At 48.0% G+C, this 18,415-nt stretch overlaps 1 protein-coding gene across 1 annotated transcript; it reads left to right on the plus strand.

The window, feature by feature from the left end:
- The first annotated feature begins 1,759 nt into the window (after positions 1-1,759).
- LOC144953139 (uncharacterized) lies at positions 1,760-7,946 on the plus strand. The gene is made up of 3 exons (XM_078883705.1): positions 1,760-1,997; positions 2,305-2,369; positions 6,016-7,946. The coding sequence occupies exon 3, from the start codon at positions 6,044-6,046 to the stop codon at positions 7,172-7,174; it is 1,131 nt and encodes a 376-aa protein (XP_078739831.1). The 5' UTR covers positions 1,760-1,997; positions 2,305-2,369; positions 6,016-6,043; the 3' UTR covers positions 7,175-7,946.
- The last annotated feature ends 10,469 nt before the right edge of the window (positions 7,947-18,415 follow it).

An 18,415-nucleotide genomic window follows, 5' to 3' on the forward strand; every position in this document is an offset into this window, starting at 1 on the left:
GACACCAAAAGGCGCACCAACACCATGTGAGACTAGGCTCTAAGGAAAGCTGTCTTGGGTGTGGACCAATCAACTTTAAGGACAGTGCATATATTATCAGAGTTATGTTTTTTGTTTGCATTATGACTGCAGGTATTGTGGTCTATACAAACATGACTCCTTGTAAAAAGGTGTCAGTTTTGTTGCCAGATAAAAGGGTTAAAAAACAATTATCAAAGACAGACATGTCAGAGCCTTTTTACTTAAAAATGTCATGGTGACATTTCTTACTTTTTTACGTAATATATAGGATACTAAGGCAAAGCACACCCTAGGATTGCACTTTTGTTGAAAAATGAAGCTGTAAAAATATGGCCATTATAAAATGTTCCACTTTTAATCTAATACATGGCATACTAAGAGTAAATACAATTGATGAATTAACTTTTTGTTGAAAAATGAAGCTATGAAAATTTGGCTTATTTTGGTTAAAACTGGCATAAGTAAGTACCCAATTTTCCTTTTGGGACGTGAAAATGTAATCGTGAAATTTCTCACTTTTAAAGTAATATAGAGCATACTAATGCTTAACAAAATGGAGGAATTCACCTTTTCTTAGAAAATCTATCTATGAAAATGTAGCAAATTTTGGCCGAGAACGGCATTGGTAAAGTATGCCGATTTGATCTTTTTACTTCAAATTTGATGGTGAATATTCCCACTTTTAATGTAATATATAGGCTACTCAGGCTCAACACAAATTTTTATTTAAAAATACAGCTGTAAAAATTCGTTCAATTTTAGGCAAAAACGGCAGAGGTTAGTATGTAGATTTTCTGTTTGGAACGTGAACATTTCAACGTGAAATTTTCCACTTTTAATCTAATACATAACATACTAAGTCTAAATACAATGGAGCAATGAACTTTTGTCGACAAATAAGGCTGTGAAAGTTTGGCCAATTTTGGTCGATTTTATTTTACTTTTAAATTTCATGGTGAAATTTCCCACTTTTTTTACGTAATATATCGGATACTAAGGCTAAGCACACCCGAGGATTGCACTTTTGTTGAAAAATTAAGCTGTAAAAATTTGGCCATTATTGGCCAAAAACGGCATAGGTTAGTATGCCGATATTCTATATTGGGACGTGAACATTTCATCATAAAATTTTCCACTTTTAATCTAATACATATCATACTAGGGTTAAATACAATAGAGGAATTAACTTTCGTCCGAAAATAAAGCTATGAAAGTTGGGCTTATTTGGCCTAAAATCGGCACAGTATGCCGATTAACTTTTTTATATTCGAAAATTTCTTGTATGAAATTCCCCACTTTTTCACGTAAAATATAGGCTACTCAGGCTAAACACAACCAAGGAATGCACTTTTCGTTGAAAACAAAATCTAAAAAAATTGGATCAATTTTGCCAAAAAACGGCATAGGTTAGTATGGCGATATTCTTTTTATGGACGTGAAAATGTCATCGTGAAATGTCGCCAGCGGTGTGCTGGAGAGCCAAGCCACATCTACAAAGTGCTGCTCATAGCGAGCAGCACCGATGGAGGGCGATGTTGACACACCGCACCGGTTACTCGTTTGAGGCCGAGTCGACACTGCTGCTCCCTTTCTGTCAACAAACTTGAACTCTGACCCCGCTCTCTGACGTCACCCATCCGCGTGACCTCATTGGCGTCAAACGCCAGGGGGAGGTGTGCCTCGCTAGTGACGTCATGTCACCTACCCCCGACGACCGCGCTCTTGAGCGTGACGTCACCCATGCTCGGCCGCTGCCGATATCTGTCCCAGTGCCAATCATTATTTGGGCAAAGCCACGCCCGGTAACTGGCGGCTCATTAACATAATGTATTCGTGAAAGCTGTCGCGAGTTGAGAGCCGCTCATTGTGGGAGGGGAGTGTCATCTTACCCCGCAAGTGACGTCATGTCACCTGCTGCCGCGTGACATCGAGAGGGACCAGGAAGTTGCCGCTCGGCCCGTGCACTGAAATCCGAAGTGAGAAATTCTCATCGCGGTTGTGGTGGTTGTGGTGGTGGTTGTTGTGGTGGTGGTGGTTTTTGTTGTTGTGTACCGAGGTAGAGCCTCGCTCTCTCTCTCGTAGGGATGTCAATTGAGTAGCAGCGAGCATGGAAGCGATGTCCACGTTGAAGCTTTACAACGCGGGGCCTTGCCTCCTGCCCTCGCCTGATCGCGTTTGCTTCAATTCTCTCGCTTAAGTTTAATTTGTCTTGACCCGGCTCGCCACTTTGTAACTTTGTTTAAATATTCAATATTAACACAGTTTTTTTTTTCATTTTACCAGACTACGCCCGCGTTGAGCTGCTTAACCGCTCTTGTTTTCACAAGCGACCTGCCCACAACAACAAGGTGAGGCTTGTCAACAGCGTAGTGGTGTTCACTCTAGACGCGTGGTGGTGTTCACTCTCGAAGCGTGGCGGCGCTCACTCTAGAAGCGTGGCGGCGTTCACTCTAGATGCGTGGCGGCGTTCACTCTAGAAGCGTGGCGGGGTTCACTCTGGACGCGTGGCGGCGTTCACTCTGGACGCGTGGCGGCGTTCACTCTGGACGCGAGGCGGCGTTCACTCTGGACGCGTGGCGGCGTTCACTCTGGACGCGTGGCGGCGTTCACTCTGGACGCGTGGCGGCGTTCCCTCTAGACGCGTGGCGGCGTTCCCTCTAGACGCGTGGCGGCGTTCCCTCTAGACGCGTGACGGTGTTCACTCTCTACATATGGAGGGGAAACCGTGGGGTCCGGAGGGAAAGCCACGTGACCACGGGGAGAGAGAGAGACACGCAGCCTCGGCTGTGTTGATTGATCCTCGATGAATGATTTGGAGTGAGCAAGCATTAATACTGCGCAGGTGAAGGTGGCCAGGCGTGGGTCTGGACACACCACCACCTGTAAACCATACAGTGTGTGATAGTGGCGGAGCCAGTGGGGGTGGGGGTGGCACGTGCCCCCCTAACGATCTGATGGAAATCCATAATTTCGATCAGATCATTGGGATTTGAAGCTTTCGTGACTGCAAGGATTCATATTCTTAGGTTTTTTCGGTAAAGTCACGTAGGTTAAAAATTTAAAATTAATGAAAGTAAAATAAAATGAAAATCACGACGTTTCGGAGGCAACACAAGCTTCCGTCTTCAGGAGGAACCGTCACAGCCTGACAGCTGTATCAAGTAAATGAGAGATTACAGGAGATACCACTCCGTATATATAATGGTTGAGGGGGGGGGGGAAGGGCCAGGAATGGCCCACTTTTTATTATTATGGTAAGGTGCGGCTTGAGACTATGAATAGACTGCATAACAAAAGACTGAGCCTTTATTATGGAGAAATTCGGTTTGTGACTACGCCTAGTCTACATAACACAAGTGTGAAAAAAGAAAGCTAAACCTGGTAGAAAGCTAAACATGGTAAAACAAAACTGGCTGTCTATCAGTAACCTGTAATAGTTTTCTGTCAAATAAGATGGTCCAAATAAGTGTAGTTAAATCTTTTTTGCATGGTTAATCACATCTTTCCAATGATTACTCAGTTTGTAACCATCATCACGGTTGAAATTATGTCTGTGTTTGTATATTTGTATGGCTTCATGTACAAACCTTTGATGGTAGCCAGGAGGTTTGCAGAGCACCCTGGTCTCGGAAAAGACAATTTCATGAGAGCCCACAGAGTTGTAGCAATGATCGGCAACGGCCGAAGAATCAGTTCTGCCATGTTTCAGATCTGACTTGTGCTCGCGGACACGATCAGAAACATGACGTTTCGTTTCTCCAATGTAGCAATCACCACAACTGCAACTCAATTTGCAGACTCCAGGATACTGTAAGTCAGGAACGACATCCTTCACAGATGGAATTAGATCACGGATTTTATGCACTGTACTGAATCGGACTTGGATCTTACGTTTGTTTAGAATTTTGGAGATCTTTTTGGTCACGCCTGCTATGTATGGTAACATGATAGTTTTGGTCGGAGTTTCATGTGGCTGTTTCTGTGTGGTGGGAGAAACAGCTTGGCGGATAGTGCGGTCAGAGTATCCGTTCATCCTGAGGGCCCGATGTACATGTCTTAATTCACCGGCCAGGTGGTGTTGGTCAGAAATGCCATGGGCTCTGTGGTATAGCGTTTTGATGAGAGAATTCTTTTGAGATGGGTGGTGGTGGGAATCCGGTTTCAAGTAGGAATCTGTGTGGGTGGCTTTCCTGTAGACAGAATGTCCCAAGGATCCGTCAGGTCTCCTCTCAAACAGAATATCCAAGAATGGTAGTTTACCATCTTAATTTTAATTTTTTACCTACGTGACTTTACCGAAAAAACCTAAGAATACAGATCATTGGGGTTTATTAGTAACTAACTTCACTACCCGGCTTTGCCTGAGACTTGGATTATTGTCTTGGATTAATTTCATATTCCCTTATATTTGACTGAAAAACCCTGAAAAAAAATGTATGCTTGCAAGAAAGTAAAAAGCCGAAACAAATCACTTAAAATCGGATGTTTTCACTCACGGAATTTTAACCTTAACCCACTTCTACGTAAGGTCGATTTTGGACCCTCGGGAAGGGAATGACATGGCGAGCTGAAAATAGTCGAGTTCACTTCGAAATTCCAGACAGCATAAGCTGTGAAAATTTCATGACGCCAGAGCTCGGCGTTGAAGAGTTTTTGCTGCTTCACTAAAGAAAACAGATGTAATTTCTGCGTTATATTTAAGATAACAGTTGTACCCGTTCTTCACACGGATATGTTTTGAAACTTTGAGAAGCCAATGGCTTCATTGGCCAGGAGCGAAGCGCCACCTAAAATCTCCCGGCACACTGTTAACAACTCTAGAAGTATGGCGCGCAAAGAGCCATATGGTAGGGGTAAGCATTGCAGAGCGCTTAACTCAGGTGTGATGCGGGTTGACGCCACACACTTCATGGTCATTTCCCCCATCCCCCCCCCCCCAAAATACAAAAGTCTATTTTTATACTTTTTACATTGTGTACAGTATGGAACCTACCCATATGCCAAATTTCAAGTGTGTAGCATGTTGGGAAGTATGCTAAACATTTCGAACAGGCACACGTATCCACACATTTCCCTTTCAGATATATAGATAAATGGGCATTTTGCCAGCCCCACTGCCACCGTGTCTCATTATTACGTGCCAGGGACTCTATGAGAGGACAACAGTCCGAGTCCATAATTGGCAATAAGTAACGGCAAAGCAATTAGAAGCGACTCGCAGAATTGTGCGCAGTTGCGTATACAGTACACGACTTCCCTGAAGGCAAACACCTTCAGCGAGCCCGATGCCGATCACCCGCGTCAAATAAAAAACAAGGGACTAGTTCTTATTTACTAACAACTCCTTACTTACTAACAACTCACTTACTAACAACTCACTTACTAACAACTCCTATTATTTTTCATTGCTGGAGGGGTTGCCCCCCCCACCTGAAAATCCTGACTCCGCCTCTGAGTATGAAGTTTGTATTTGCAGTAAAGACTATTAACTCTATTGCGCACGGAGGTTATATCAAAACAGTATTTTTTTCGTTTTATTCTGGAACTCTTTGTAAGAATGGAGTCGGGAAGTTATCACAGCACACGTGCTGCTGAAGTCGGAACTGTTCATACCAGCATTCAAGGACATCTGTGCCTGGCTTCACACCTCTAAGTTTCGATTTAACATGAATTTATGCATTTCTGCATAACACAAATCGTATTATTTTCAACACCCTTTGCTATGTCAGCTGAATTTTGCTTTCATAAATATTATTTTTGAAGCCAGACAGCCGAAATTGTGTTAGGAGTTTTGGGTTAACATTCATTTTGAAGAATAGAGGGCTTCCAGGCATGTTTGTGACCATTTGCCCTCTCATTGTGTGCCATAACAGCCCGTGTGATGAATTTGGGACTAAGTATAGACGTGTAAGTGATGTGACTGTATATATGCATTCCTCTGTGCATTGATACTGATGTGTAGATGGTGTGGATATTCTTTTTTTCTGTCTGCAGCTGTCGCTTCCTCTGCAGAATTGGTCTGATGGAGCAAAGGCACTCGGCGCGGCTCGGTGCAAAAAGGCATCAATGCGACCGGTGTGCATACAGCACGGATCGTCTTGAACATTTGACACAGCACCAGAGAACTCACACAGGAGAGAAACCCTTCAAGTGCAGTATGTGTAGGAAGGCGTTTGCACAGTCATCTGCTCTTGTAGCACACCAGAGAACACACACGGGAGAGAAACCCTTCCGGTGCAATGTGTGTGGGAAGGCGTTTGCACAGTCATCTACTCTTGTAGCACACCAGAGAACACACACGGGAGAGAAACCCTTCAGGTGCAGTTTGTGTGGGAAGGCATTTTCACATCCATCTGCTCTTAAAAAACACCAGAGAACACACACAGCAGAGAAACCCTTCAGGTGCACTCTGTGCAGGAAGGCGTTTTCAGATTCATATAATCTTGTAACACACCAGAAAACGCACACAGGAGAGAAACCCTTCAAGTGCAGTGTGTGTGAGAAGGCATTTGCACTTTCATCTACTCTTGTAACACACCACAGAACACACACGGGAGATAAACCCTTCAAGTGCAGTGTGTGTCAGAAGGCGTTTGTACGTTCATCTACTCTTGTAATACACCAGAGATCACACACGGGAGAGAACCCCTTCAAGTGCAGTGTGTGTGGGAATCTGTTTTCACAGTTATCTACTCTTGTAGCACATCAGAGAACACACACGATAGAGAACCCCTTCAGGTACACTCTGTGCGGGAAGGCATTTGCACCAAATCTTCAAAGACACCAGAGAACACATAAGCATCAGAATATCCACAAGGAGTGGAGTCTGAAATCAGCTTGTGAAAGTCAAATTGCCACAATGAGCCCATCTCTCATGAAACAACCGGAAGAAAATCCCAGCTTAGACACTTTTAAAGGTATCGAGGTGAAATGTGAAGAAGTGAAATGTGAAGTGATGGTGAAGAGCGAGGAAGTGAAGTTAAAATGTGAAGATGAAGATTCAACTCCAAAATCGGACCTTCACATCGATGGAGGCAACGTGAAGCAGGAGGAGAATTTTGAGGCAGAGCGAGGCAACTCACAGCAGTTTGTGGAAGTGGAGGTGTGGGTGGACTTCCTCCGAGACAAAAAAAGTCAAATGGAGACCCGGTAGATGTGTAAGGCTGAGATGATGTCGCTCCAATAGATGAACCTTTGTCACAGGCCTTTAATGAAAAGAATGTGAACTTGAACACTCAACCTAGGTGCAACCTGCAGAGTAAGAGTGGCCAGTCTTTGTGGACCTGTGGGTTGGGTAGATCTCTAACTAGGAGCGAGAGCCAATAAGCTCCCAAGCATTCACTATGTTATCAATTGCATTTACATGGTGCTTGCTTAATCGCCTGGGAAATTCGGAGTTTTGCGTCGTATCTCGTCTCAAACACTCGAGCATCCCCAAGTAGCAGCTGCCCTTGTGTGGCACGAGGTGGTGGCCCTGCACCGGCCTGCATGTGGACCAGAGCCTGTCAGTAGGGGGCGATGGTTGATGTGGCATCTCAGTTGTGGAGTTTGTAGGTAATGTTTAGAATTTGCTAAATTTTTACCCAGACGCCAGCATGCAATGGCCTACTCGTTTTGAATGGCGCAATAGTATGTTGTACATACACTGTTAAGCAGACTGCATATTTTTTTAAATGGCTTCGTGTTAATACGATGTAACCTGATGCAGCATATTTAAGTGCAGTAATTCAATTTTGTTCATATGCCTGTCAATCATTTAGAATGAATACTTGTCTGATTGTGTACGTACATGTAACATTTTGTCTATAAGGGTCAAACATTGAATATGTGATGTTGGGGGCAAAGTGTGTGTTTTTGACGTAACCTGTACAGATAACTCAGGTGAGACTCGTTGTTGTGGTACAGGTCAAAGGGTACTTTTGTGTTTTCAGGAAGCATCTCCCTCTGGAGCAACTCATTGTCTTTGAAATGGCGAGTACACTCGGATCATTCATCAGTTACAAGGCATAACACTCAAAAGTTACACATATAGGAGGTACATTCTCTACAACACGAATTATAATTTTATGTTATATGTTGACATAGATTTTGTCGAATTCGGACAAGAAATGGTCCTTGCTGATTAACGTCTGGATATTCACAACCATGGGTTAAAGCAAGCCTGACCGCCTGCGGTGCCCCTCACAACCATTTACGGCCTTGGGCCAGGAAAGTCACGAAAAAAATTGCACACGAACGAAGCATCCACGCAAGCTTCCAATGCTCCATTTTGAAGTTTGAAATGAAACAACTTTGAATTGTATTATGTTTTGAATTAGATAATTGTATTTCTTCATTAAAAGCCAATATTTTACATCTGGAAGACTTCTTTGAAAACGACATTTCATGTGAATGTATCTCGTCGTGAAGTAGATGGCCTTGCCGGGGGTTCGGTTCGATGCGGACTTTCACCTGGTTGGGATCGCGGGATCGAGATAAGGCGACACAGCTGTCCGTGCGAGAAGACCGCCGTCAGATCGATTCCAACGCGATCGACCGTCTGTCCCTGCGCCTCTGTCATTCATGCAGGGGGCGCGTAGGTTTGTAGCGCCCCCTGCATGAAAACGATGGAATGTGCAGCGTTCGTCACATGAAGTTGTGCATAAGCGCCATAACAAGGTGCTGTAAGCTGACCTGCCACCACGTTCACGGGTCGACGGGGCAGCCAGGAGAGAGCGAGGTGCGTAGGGGTCGACCAAAGGTTAACCCCCCCCCCCCCCCCGTGACCAGAGACTAACACCCCTGACCCCCCACCCGTCCCCAAGGTCCCTTAAAATAAGACCTTCCAGAAGGTTCTGGGAGTGGGGGGGGGGGGGGTCAGGAGGGGATGGGTGACCCTGACCTGAGGATAAAAGGCCGGCCCTCTGGACGGGCCCGGTAGTGTTCACCAACTAAAGTCTGAAGACATCCGAAGACCTGAAGACTGGACCAGCACCCGGGGACCCTCAACCGAGGCTCTCGTTAGAGCCGTGTTGTAGTGGATCCCAGGTGGCTCGGACACCCTGGGACCCTCCCCGAGCTCTAGCCAGAGCCGGGTTGTAGCGGACCAGAGGTGAGCTCCTGTACCCTGGCTGGGATGGGTCGTCCAGTCTTCCCTGAACGCCGGGCTAAGGGACCCGTGGGTAGCAGAGCCCGAAGTGTGGAAGGAGCCGAGTTCAAAAGAGTTATAATAAATGCTTTGCCTCAACTAGACGTCTCCGTGTGGTTAGTAAAGGACACAACACTTATATGGGTTTTCAAAGTACCTTCGTTTTACAGAAAGCAACTTCGCGTGAGCCCACCGCATTAAAACAATGCTCAGCTGAGCGGGGCGAGCCACGGGGGGGGGGGGGGGGTCACCTTATCTTTGTCACGTGCCGTAGCTCACGTGACTTCTGCCGCGATAATGTCTGGATGTTTTCGCCTGAGGACCGCTCGTGTTCCGATCGAAACGTCGTGATTTATTGTTTTTCGATAACCCACATTGCTTACACGTACACAACACACACAATGAAATTAATAGAAACTAGAACGACTTCCGGGAATGGGTAAAGATTGAGGCATCTCTTTCAAGTGTTCGATTCATCATCTCTCTGTCCATCTGTGTCTCTGTTCGCCTCTGTGTGTCTCTCTCTGCCTGTGTGTCTCTCTATCTGTCTCTGTGTTCCTCTTGTCTGTGCCTGTCCGCCTGTCTTGTCTGTCTCAAACTTGCTCCCAACACACAAAGACAAAGACCCCCGTATAGCCTGGACAGAATGTTGGGACAAGTGCTGTTAGCGATCACCTAACACACAGACAAAGATCCCCCATATAGCCTGGACAGAATGTTGGGGCAAGTGCTGTTAGCGATCACCTAACACACAGACAAAGATCCCCCGTATAGCCTGGACAGAATGTTGGGACAAGTGCTGTTAGCGATCACCTAACACACAGACAAAGATCCCCCATATAGCCTGGACAGAATGTTGGGGCAAGTGCTGTTAGCGATCACCTAACACACAGACAAAGATCCCCCGTTATAGCCTGGACAGAATGTTGGGGCAACTGCTGTTAGCGATTATCTAACACAGACAAAGATCCCCCGTATAGCCTGGACAGAATGTTGGGGCAAGTGCTGTTAGCGATCACCTAACACACAGACAAAGATCCCCCGTATAGCCTGGACAGAATGTTGGGGCAAGTGCTGTTAGCGATCACCTAACACGGACAAAGATCCCCCGTATAGCCTGGACAGAATGTTGGGGCAAGTGCTGTTAGCGATCACCTAACACACAGACAAAGATCCCCCGTATAGCATGGACATAATGTTGGGGCAAGTGCTGTTAGCGATCACCTAACACACAGACAAAGATCCCCCGTATCGCCCCCCTTCTAGAACCCCCTCGAAGGTTCCCGAGCTTCTCCCGCCGAGCCCCTCGCGTCCCCTTCTCCCCACGTCCCTTCCTCCCGCCTAGCCCCTCCGTCCCCTTCTCCCCACGTCCCTTCCTCCCGTCTAGCCCCTCCAACCCCTTCTCCCCACGTCCCTTCCTTCCGCCTAGCCCCTCCATCCCCTTCTCCCCATGTCCCTTCCTCCCGCCTAGCCCCTCCGTCCCCTTCTCCCCACGCCCCTTCCTCCCGCCTAGCCCCTCCGTCCCCTTCTCCCCACGTCCCTTCCTCCCGCCTAGCCCCTCCATCCCCTTCTCCCCATGTCCCTTCCTCCTGTCTAGCCCCTCGCGTCCCCTTCTCCCCACGTCCCTTCCTCCCGTCTAGCCCCTCCATCCCCTTCTCCCCACGTCCCTTCCTCCCGTCTAGCCCCTCGCGTCTGGTGGACAGAGTTGGCATGGCAGTCGAGCTCCTTTTTGCCAGCAGTCAGCGCTCCACGCCGCAGTGACTCCGATTCCACATCGCGACACAAAGGAAGGCCGCTTGTCAGAGTGAATGTAGCAACAGCAACAATGGTGATGATGATCAGTTTATAGAGCAGGGTCTCACTCGGTCTTATGACAATTCCTGGAGGGTCCTTGCTCTACTTTTTGATGTTTAGCCATTACATTTTTAATGACATATTTTGCTTCGTTTGAGACTAAACTTTTGACCAGCCGGAGCAAGGAACCACCACTCACGAGGGAGTCACACCCCAAGATGGATCGATATCAACACTCGTTAATGTCACCGAGTTATTTTTGTGTTTCTTTGTAAAAAAAAAGAGCAATCAATTTTTATCTTAATTTGAAGCTTTCGTGACTGCAGGAATCCATACTCTTTGGGCCTTTCGGTAAAGTCACGTAGGTAGAAAATTAATAAATCACGAGGACACTTCAATCGCAACACGAGCCATCGTCCTCAGGTGAATTAAATGGCTGAACGTCAAAAGTAGAGCCAGGATCCGCTCTTTCTCATGCCGCAGCAGTTTACCTGCTGTATTTTTTCACCTGAGGACGATGTCTCGTTTTGCGATCGAATCGTCGTTGTGATTTAATTTTCTACCTGCGTGACTTTACCGAAAGAACCAAAGAGTAAGCAATCAATTTTTTTTAATACTGTTGTGCGGACAAGAACGCTTCCCACCGCGCGTTGCACTCACCACGGTGCTGGTGTGAGCCCTGCCGCGGTGTGAGCCCTGCCGTGGTGTGAGCCCTGCCATGCTGTGAGCCCTGCCACGGCGTGAGCCCTGTCACACATGAGCCCTGCCACGGTGTGAGCCCTGCTATGCTGTGAGCCCTGCCACGCTGTGAGCCCTATCACGGTGTGAGCCCTGCCACGGTGTGAGCCCAGAGACGTGACGCAGATCCACGTGACGGCTCTCAGCCGCGAGTTCTCCTTCTTGCTCCCCACAGTTCGACTTTCAAGGCGACGCTGCCCGCCGATGCTGCTGCCTGAACTGCCGAGTGCGTGAGTGTGTGAGTGGCAAAAACAACCCCCTACCTCCTCACGGTGCTGGACGGGCAACGCTGTCATGGACAGTGCCGTGGGGGGAGGGCCAATTCCGATTGGCCTCTCCCTTCATGGCGTCTCTAACCACCACAGTGGCTAAATGGGGGCTTTGTATGGGTGCGAGAGGCTGGTAACCCCTCCACCTTCAATAAATTACCACTAAACCACGAATGAAATATGTAACTAATGAGCTTGTGCCGGAGGCCCCGGGGGGACAGGCGTCTATGACGTCTCCTGGCCAAACCCCATTTGCCAGAGCTAGGAGATTTAATTTTTACCCTCGGGACTCCTCCAGAAACAACGAAAAGCCACTTCGGATGGCCACGTGGAATGTTTGAACGCTCACTGCGGAGGAGAGGCTGCCACTCTCTGTCGTGAGCTGGACCGGTACCGCCTGGATCTCTGTGGCATTCAGGAGGTCCGGTGGACCGACTCTGGCTCCTGCCACCATGAGGGGTGGACAGTCCTCTACTCGGGGCAGGAGACTTCCAAACAACAGGGTGTGGGAGCGTGGCGGTGAGGTGTGAGAAGCTGTAAGCCCCAGGATACTTTGGGCTCGCCTTTCCATCAACCGGAGGCGAGGAGTGGTGGTCGTGGTTACTTATGCCCCCACCTAAGACGAACATCCGTGGAGGGATGCAGGCAAGGCTGATGAGTCAGATGCCTTCTATGACCTCCTGTCACAGGTGCCCCTCGGGATAGAGAGTTGGTCATGATGCTGGCACCTGGTCTGGAGTGATTGGAAGGCATGGGCAAGATCAGCTCAATAATAACGGTAGGAGGCTGCTAGATTTTTTGTGCAGCCCATGGGCTTGTAATTACCAAAATGCTGTTCCGGCATCGGCGCATCCACAAAACATCATGGATGCATGCCGGGTCCAAGCAAGAACATCTGCTGGACTACGTAGTGACGGACCAGCGGATGCAAGCCCATGTCCTTGACACCAGGACCTACCGTGGAGTTGATCTTCCCTCTGACCAACGACTTGTCATCTGTAAGATGCGCCTGCCATTCCTCCACTCCGGTGGTTGGTTTACACCCAGGACCCCATTCCAACCTAAGGTGGCCTGGTCTCAGCTAGTTGATGGAAGTTGCAAGCGAGATTTTCATCATCGCTTGCAGCTGGGGTTGGCATCGTCCCCCACTCCTCCTGATGTTGAGGGTAAATGGGCGAGGTTTAGGACTGTGACTCATGCAGCTGCAATGGCTGCTTTAGGTACGCGGTCCAGATCTCTCCAGAGACCCTGGCTGACAGAGGAGGTGTTCAGGATGGTTGAGAAAAAGCGACAGGCCCACTCTAATCGTCTACAGCATCCTACTTTTAAAGAAAATGAGGAGGCTTACCGCAGCCTTCGCTCGGAGGTTCAGAGAGCCGTGAGGCGCTGCAAGGATGGGTGGTGGTCACGGGTTGCTGAGGAGATGGAGTTTGCCTCAGTGGCCCACAATCACAAATCCCTTTTTAACTCCATCAAAAAAATAACCTGCAGCGCCACACCTATTACCATCATTAGGGGAAAAAACAGTGATCCAATCTCCGACCCCCAGGAACAGGTTTGAAGATTTGCTGAGCATTTCTGTGAGGTCCTGGGGGAGGGGAAATCCCTCAGCCAGGAAAACATCATGGCACAACGTGGGGATAACCCTGCTGAGGCTGCGGTGCCTCAAATATTGGAAGAAGTCACCCCCTGTGAGTGGCTGGCTGAGGTGACATCTGTTGAGGAAGTACTGAAGGCGATCCAGAGTCTGAGACCAGGAAAGGCACCGGGCAGAATGCTGAGGGAGGGTGGCGTCTGTGCTCAGACTGCCCTATTATGACATCATAACAACAGTCTGGACCACTCGGTGGGTTCCGCAGGATTAGAAGGATGCACAGCCTGTAACAACTACAGGGGCATCTCACTCCTCAGTGTGCCGGGAAAGGTCCTGGCAAGGGATATTCAACATTGCCTTGCTAGGCACGCTGAGGAAAGGCTTGAGGAGCCCCAATGCGGTTTCAGGAAAGGGCGGTCCTGCACAGATGTCATATTTTCTGTCCGTCTGCTACAGCAGAGGTGTAGGGAATTCCAACAAGACCTACAGTGAGGGAAAAAAGTATTTTATCCCCTGCTGATTTTGTACGTTTGCCCACTGACAAAGAAATGATCGGTCTATAATTTTAATGGTAGGTTTATTTGAACAGTGAGAGACAGAATAAGAACAACAAAATCCAGAAAAACGCATGTCAAAAATGTTATAAATTGACTTGCTTTTTAATGAGGGAAATAAGTATTTGACCCCCTCTCAATCAGAAAGATATCTGGCTCCCAAGTGTCTTTTATACAGGTAACGAGCTGAGATTAGGAGCATACTCTTAAAGGGAGTGCTCCTAATTTTAGCTTGTTACCTGTATAAAAGACACCTGTTCACAAAAGCAATCAATCAGATTCCAAACTCTCCACCATGGCCAAGACCAAAGAGCTCTCCAAGGATGTCAGGGACAAGATTGTAGACCTACACAAGGCTGGAATGGGCTACAAGACCATCGCCAAGCAGCTTGGTGAGAAGGTGACACCAGTTGGTGCGATTATTCGCAAATGGAAGAAACACAAAAGAACTGTCAATCTCCCTCTGCCTGGGGCTCCATGCAATATCTCACCTTGTGGAGTTGCAATGATCATGAGAACGGTGAGGAATCAGCCCAGAACTACACGAGAGGATCTTGTCAATGATCTCAAGGCAGCTGGGACCATATTCACCAAGAAAACAGTTGGTAACACACTACGCTGTGAAGGACTGAAATCCTGCAGCGCCCGCAAGGTCCCCCTGCTCAAGAAAGCACATATACATGCCCGTCTGAAGTTTGCCAATGAACATCTGAATAATTCAGAGGACAACTGGGTGAAATTGTTGTGGTCAGATGAGACCAAAATGGAGCTCTTTGGCATCAACTCAACTCGCCGTGTTTGGAGGAGGAGGAATGCTGCCTATGACATTATGCTTTGGGGGTGTTTTTCTGCTAAGGGGACAGGACAACTTCACCGCATCAAAGGGACGATGGACGGGGCCATGTACCGTCACATCTTGGGTGAGAACCTCCTTCCCTCAGCCAGGGCATTGAAAATGGGTCGTGGATGGGTATTCCAGCATGACAATGATCCAAAACACACGGCCAAGGCAACAAAGGAGTGGCTCAAGAAGAAGCATATTAAGGTCCTGGAGTGACCTAGCCAGTCTCCAGACCGTAATCCCATAGAAAATCTGTGGAGGGAGCTGAAGGTTCGAGTTGCCAAACGTCAGCCTCGAAACCTTGGAGAAGATCTGCAAAAATGAGTGGGACAAAATCCCTCCTGAGATGTGTGCAAATCTGGTGGTCAACTACAAGAAACGTCTGACCTCTGTGATTGCCAACAAGGGGTTTGCCACCAAGTACTAAGTCGTGAAAATGCAAATCAATTCATAACATTTTTGACATGCGTTTTTCTGGATTTTGTTGTTGTTATTCTGTCTCTCACTGTTCAAATTAACCTACCATTAAAAGTATAGACTGATCATTTCTTTGTCAGTGGGCAAACGTACAAAATCAGCAGGGGATCAAATACTTTTTTCCCTCACTGTACATCTCTGCTTTATTTACATATGATACCATCAGTAGGCCTGGGCCTCTGGGTTGTTCTTCGTGTATTCGAAGTCCCTGACCCTCTGCTCATGATCATTAAGGACCTTCATGATGGTGAGCGAGCCCGGGTAAAACTACGTGGCCGGGTGGCTCTCCCTTGCGCCCTAATCCATTGCATTGTCTACGCGCCCATCCTCCCCTCTTACATTTGTAATAAAGGACTCCTTCACACGATGTTGGTCTCCTTCTTGGTTCTTTCGGTAAAGTCACGTAGAAGGGAAGTAAAGAAATAATAAAAATAAAACATAATAAAATAATTCTCACGACGTTTCGGCCACAACGCAAGCAGCCGTCTACTTGACAGACCTGTTCTCCACCTGAAGACGGCTGCTTGCGTTGTGGCCGAAACGTAGTGAGAATTATTTTATTATGTTTTATTTTATTATTTTATTACTTCCCTTCTACGTGACTTTACCGAAAGAACCAAGAAGATGAATCCCTGCAGTCACGAAAGCTTTAAATCGAAATGTTGGTCTCCGTTGGTCCTTTATTGATGTTCTTCTCCTCCTCGCCCCGCTGGCCTCCTCCTTGGCCCAGCGTCGTCTCTCCTTGCGCCCCGCGCACTCTGCAGCTACCCTGCTGCCTGTGCAACCTCGCACCCTCTGCTAGCCCTCCGCTAGCCCTGCAGCTACTCTGCTGCCTGTGCAACCTCGCACCCTCTGCTAGCCCTCCGCTAGCCCTGCAGCTACTCTGCTGCCTGTGCAACCTCGCACCCTCTGCTAGCCCTCCGCTAGCCCCGTGCAACCTGCACGGTCCCGCTAGCCACTCTGCTAGCCCCGTGCAACCTCGCACGCCCTGTGCGCCCCGCGCACTCCGCTCTCCCCGCACCCCGCTGGCTGGCGCCGTCTGGCGAGCCCTATCAGCCTCGCGGCTGAGGGCACGGCGTCCACCCAATGTGGTCTCCCTCTTCACTCCCTCGACTGCTCCAGATGTCTTCCGGTCTCCTTCCTATAACCTCTCTCCCACGAGACCCTGACTCCTCCCTCTCCCACGTGACCCTGACTCCTCCCTCTCGGATCGTCACATCCGGCCTGCCCATTTACGCTCGCATTACACATTGCTCAAGTTTAGCTTTAATCAGCTCAGGAATTTCCCTCCCACCTCCTCTCACACGTTGCTCGCTTTGCTCCCCCATTTCCTTATTCCCCTGTGCTGGGTGTGCTCTCACTGTGGTTTTCTCGGAGAGCTCGTCGTGCCCATACAATTTTAAGCTAATTCACGGCACCGCAGTGCAATTTGGCCTGGGGGGGGGGGGGGGTCGGCCAATCTCTTGGCACTGGGAAACTGTGGGATGTCCCCACGAGGGGCCCCTCGGGTAAAAACCCAGGGCACCAGGTGACCCCCCACTGGACCCTACGTGGGTGCATGTGTGTGTTTAGAAGGGGTGTGCGTGCGTTCATGTGTGGGGGGGGGGGGGGGGGGGGGGTGCGAGGGGGTAGCAGCGCTGGCAGAGTTGCTCCGTTGCTGTGGCACCACTTAGCCCCCCGAGGTGCCCGTCCCCGTCCCGGGTTGACTGGAGCACCTTGCCTGGGCCGCCCCCACCAGGCCCTCGTTGCTGGTCTCGTGGGCGGTGGCTCCGTTCTCTGGAGCTCCCGCGGAGGTCTCCTTCTCCACTCCAAAGGCTCCTCCCGCGCCCCATCTGTGGGCTGGTGTTGTATATGCCAGGTCTTGAAATTTTGTAAAAAATTTAAAGGAAAATGGAAAAATGAGATAGTATCAGAATATATGCTAATTTACGTAATTATGTGCATCATTTATGCGATTTCGTTTGGTGTAAATGTAAGTGAGTATGCTAATGTATGCAGTTAGGATAATTAGGCTCGGCTTCGTTGTCTAGGGTCGTATTATCAATCAGCATAATACAATGAATTGTATGAAGTTATGCAAGTGTGATGTAAGTATGTTAAATTAAGCTCTTTAACATTTACTGATTATGTCTTAGTGTGTTTATGTCAGGTCTCCAAATTCAAATCTCACCGCAGGATACAGTTCTTATAATTAAGATGATTATGCATGAACTTAGGAAGGCACCACTCAGACACTTCTGTGTTAAGCAATTTTAATCTCTAATAAAAAAAAAACAGTATTCTAATATGCGAACTCTTATGCTTGGAATTGTCAACACAGTACTGGAGATGTTCTCCTCATTGATCCGTACATTTAACCCTCAATGATTATGTTGTTAAAATGGGTAACAGAACAATCGATAATTCCTCAGAGTAACGCGAGCATATACGGCGATAGGATAACATCCTTAAAATTAATGTAACAATATTCATACAAGCAGTAATGAAGGAACATGTTCCTAAAGCAATAGTAGTTATCAATTAATTCATTGCCAAGATTACGCAATTAACGAAAACGAATGACTAAAATACTTCTAATAATCGTATTCATGTAACTTGACGGGCAGCAATGCTTTTCACGATCAGTTGATATTTAACGCACCACCTTGGAATGGCAACCCTTCTTGAAACACAAAGATAACTTTTTGGAACAATCTTATTAGTCCCGATATGCGTGTTGTGTGCGTGTGTCTTCTTTGATCAATTCTTTGCGTAAAGCAGACGCCGAGGTTGGGCATTCCTTGTACCAAAATTTTATTTGTTCCCTGCGGAGCGGTGAGTGTGTGAGGGTGGGCGTGTCATACAAACGGCTTCGTTGCTCTCTCTCGCTCGGGGCGTGTCTGCAGCAGCTTATCCGCTGCTGGATGATGAGTCGGTACGACGCTCACCATTGGCGGTGCGCGATGATTCCGTCGTCAGATAGCGCCCGCAGCTCATCCACTGCTGGCATTCCTCACTCTT

The sequence above is a fragment of the Lampetra fluviatilis genome, chromosome 72 (assembly GCF_964198595.1).
Source record: "Lampetra fluviatilis chromosome 72, kcLamFluv1.1, whole genome shotgun sequence".
In the NCBI taxonomy this organism is placed as follows: Eukaryota; Metazoa; Chordata; class Hyperoartia; order Petromyzontiformes; family Petromyzontidae; genus Lampetra; species Lampetra fluviatilis.

Coding starts and splice junctions, on each gene's coding strand:
- LOC144953139 (XM_078883705.1), top strand. CDS start 6,044: ATGGAGCAAAGGCACTCGGCGCGGCTCGGTGCAAAAAGGCATCAATGC.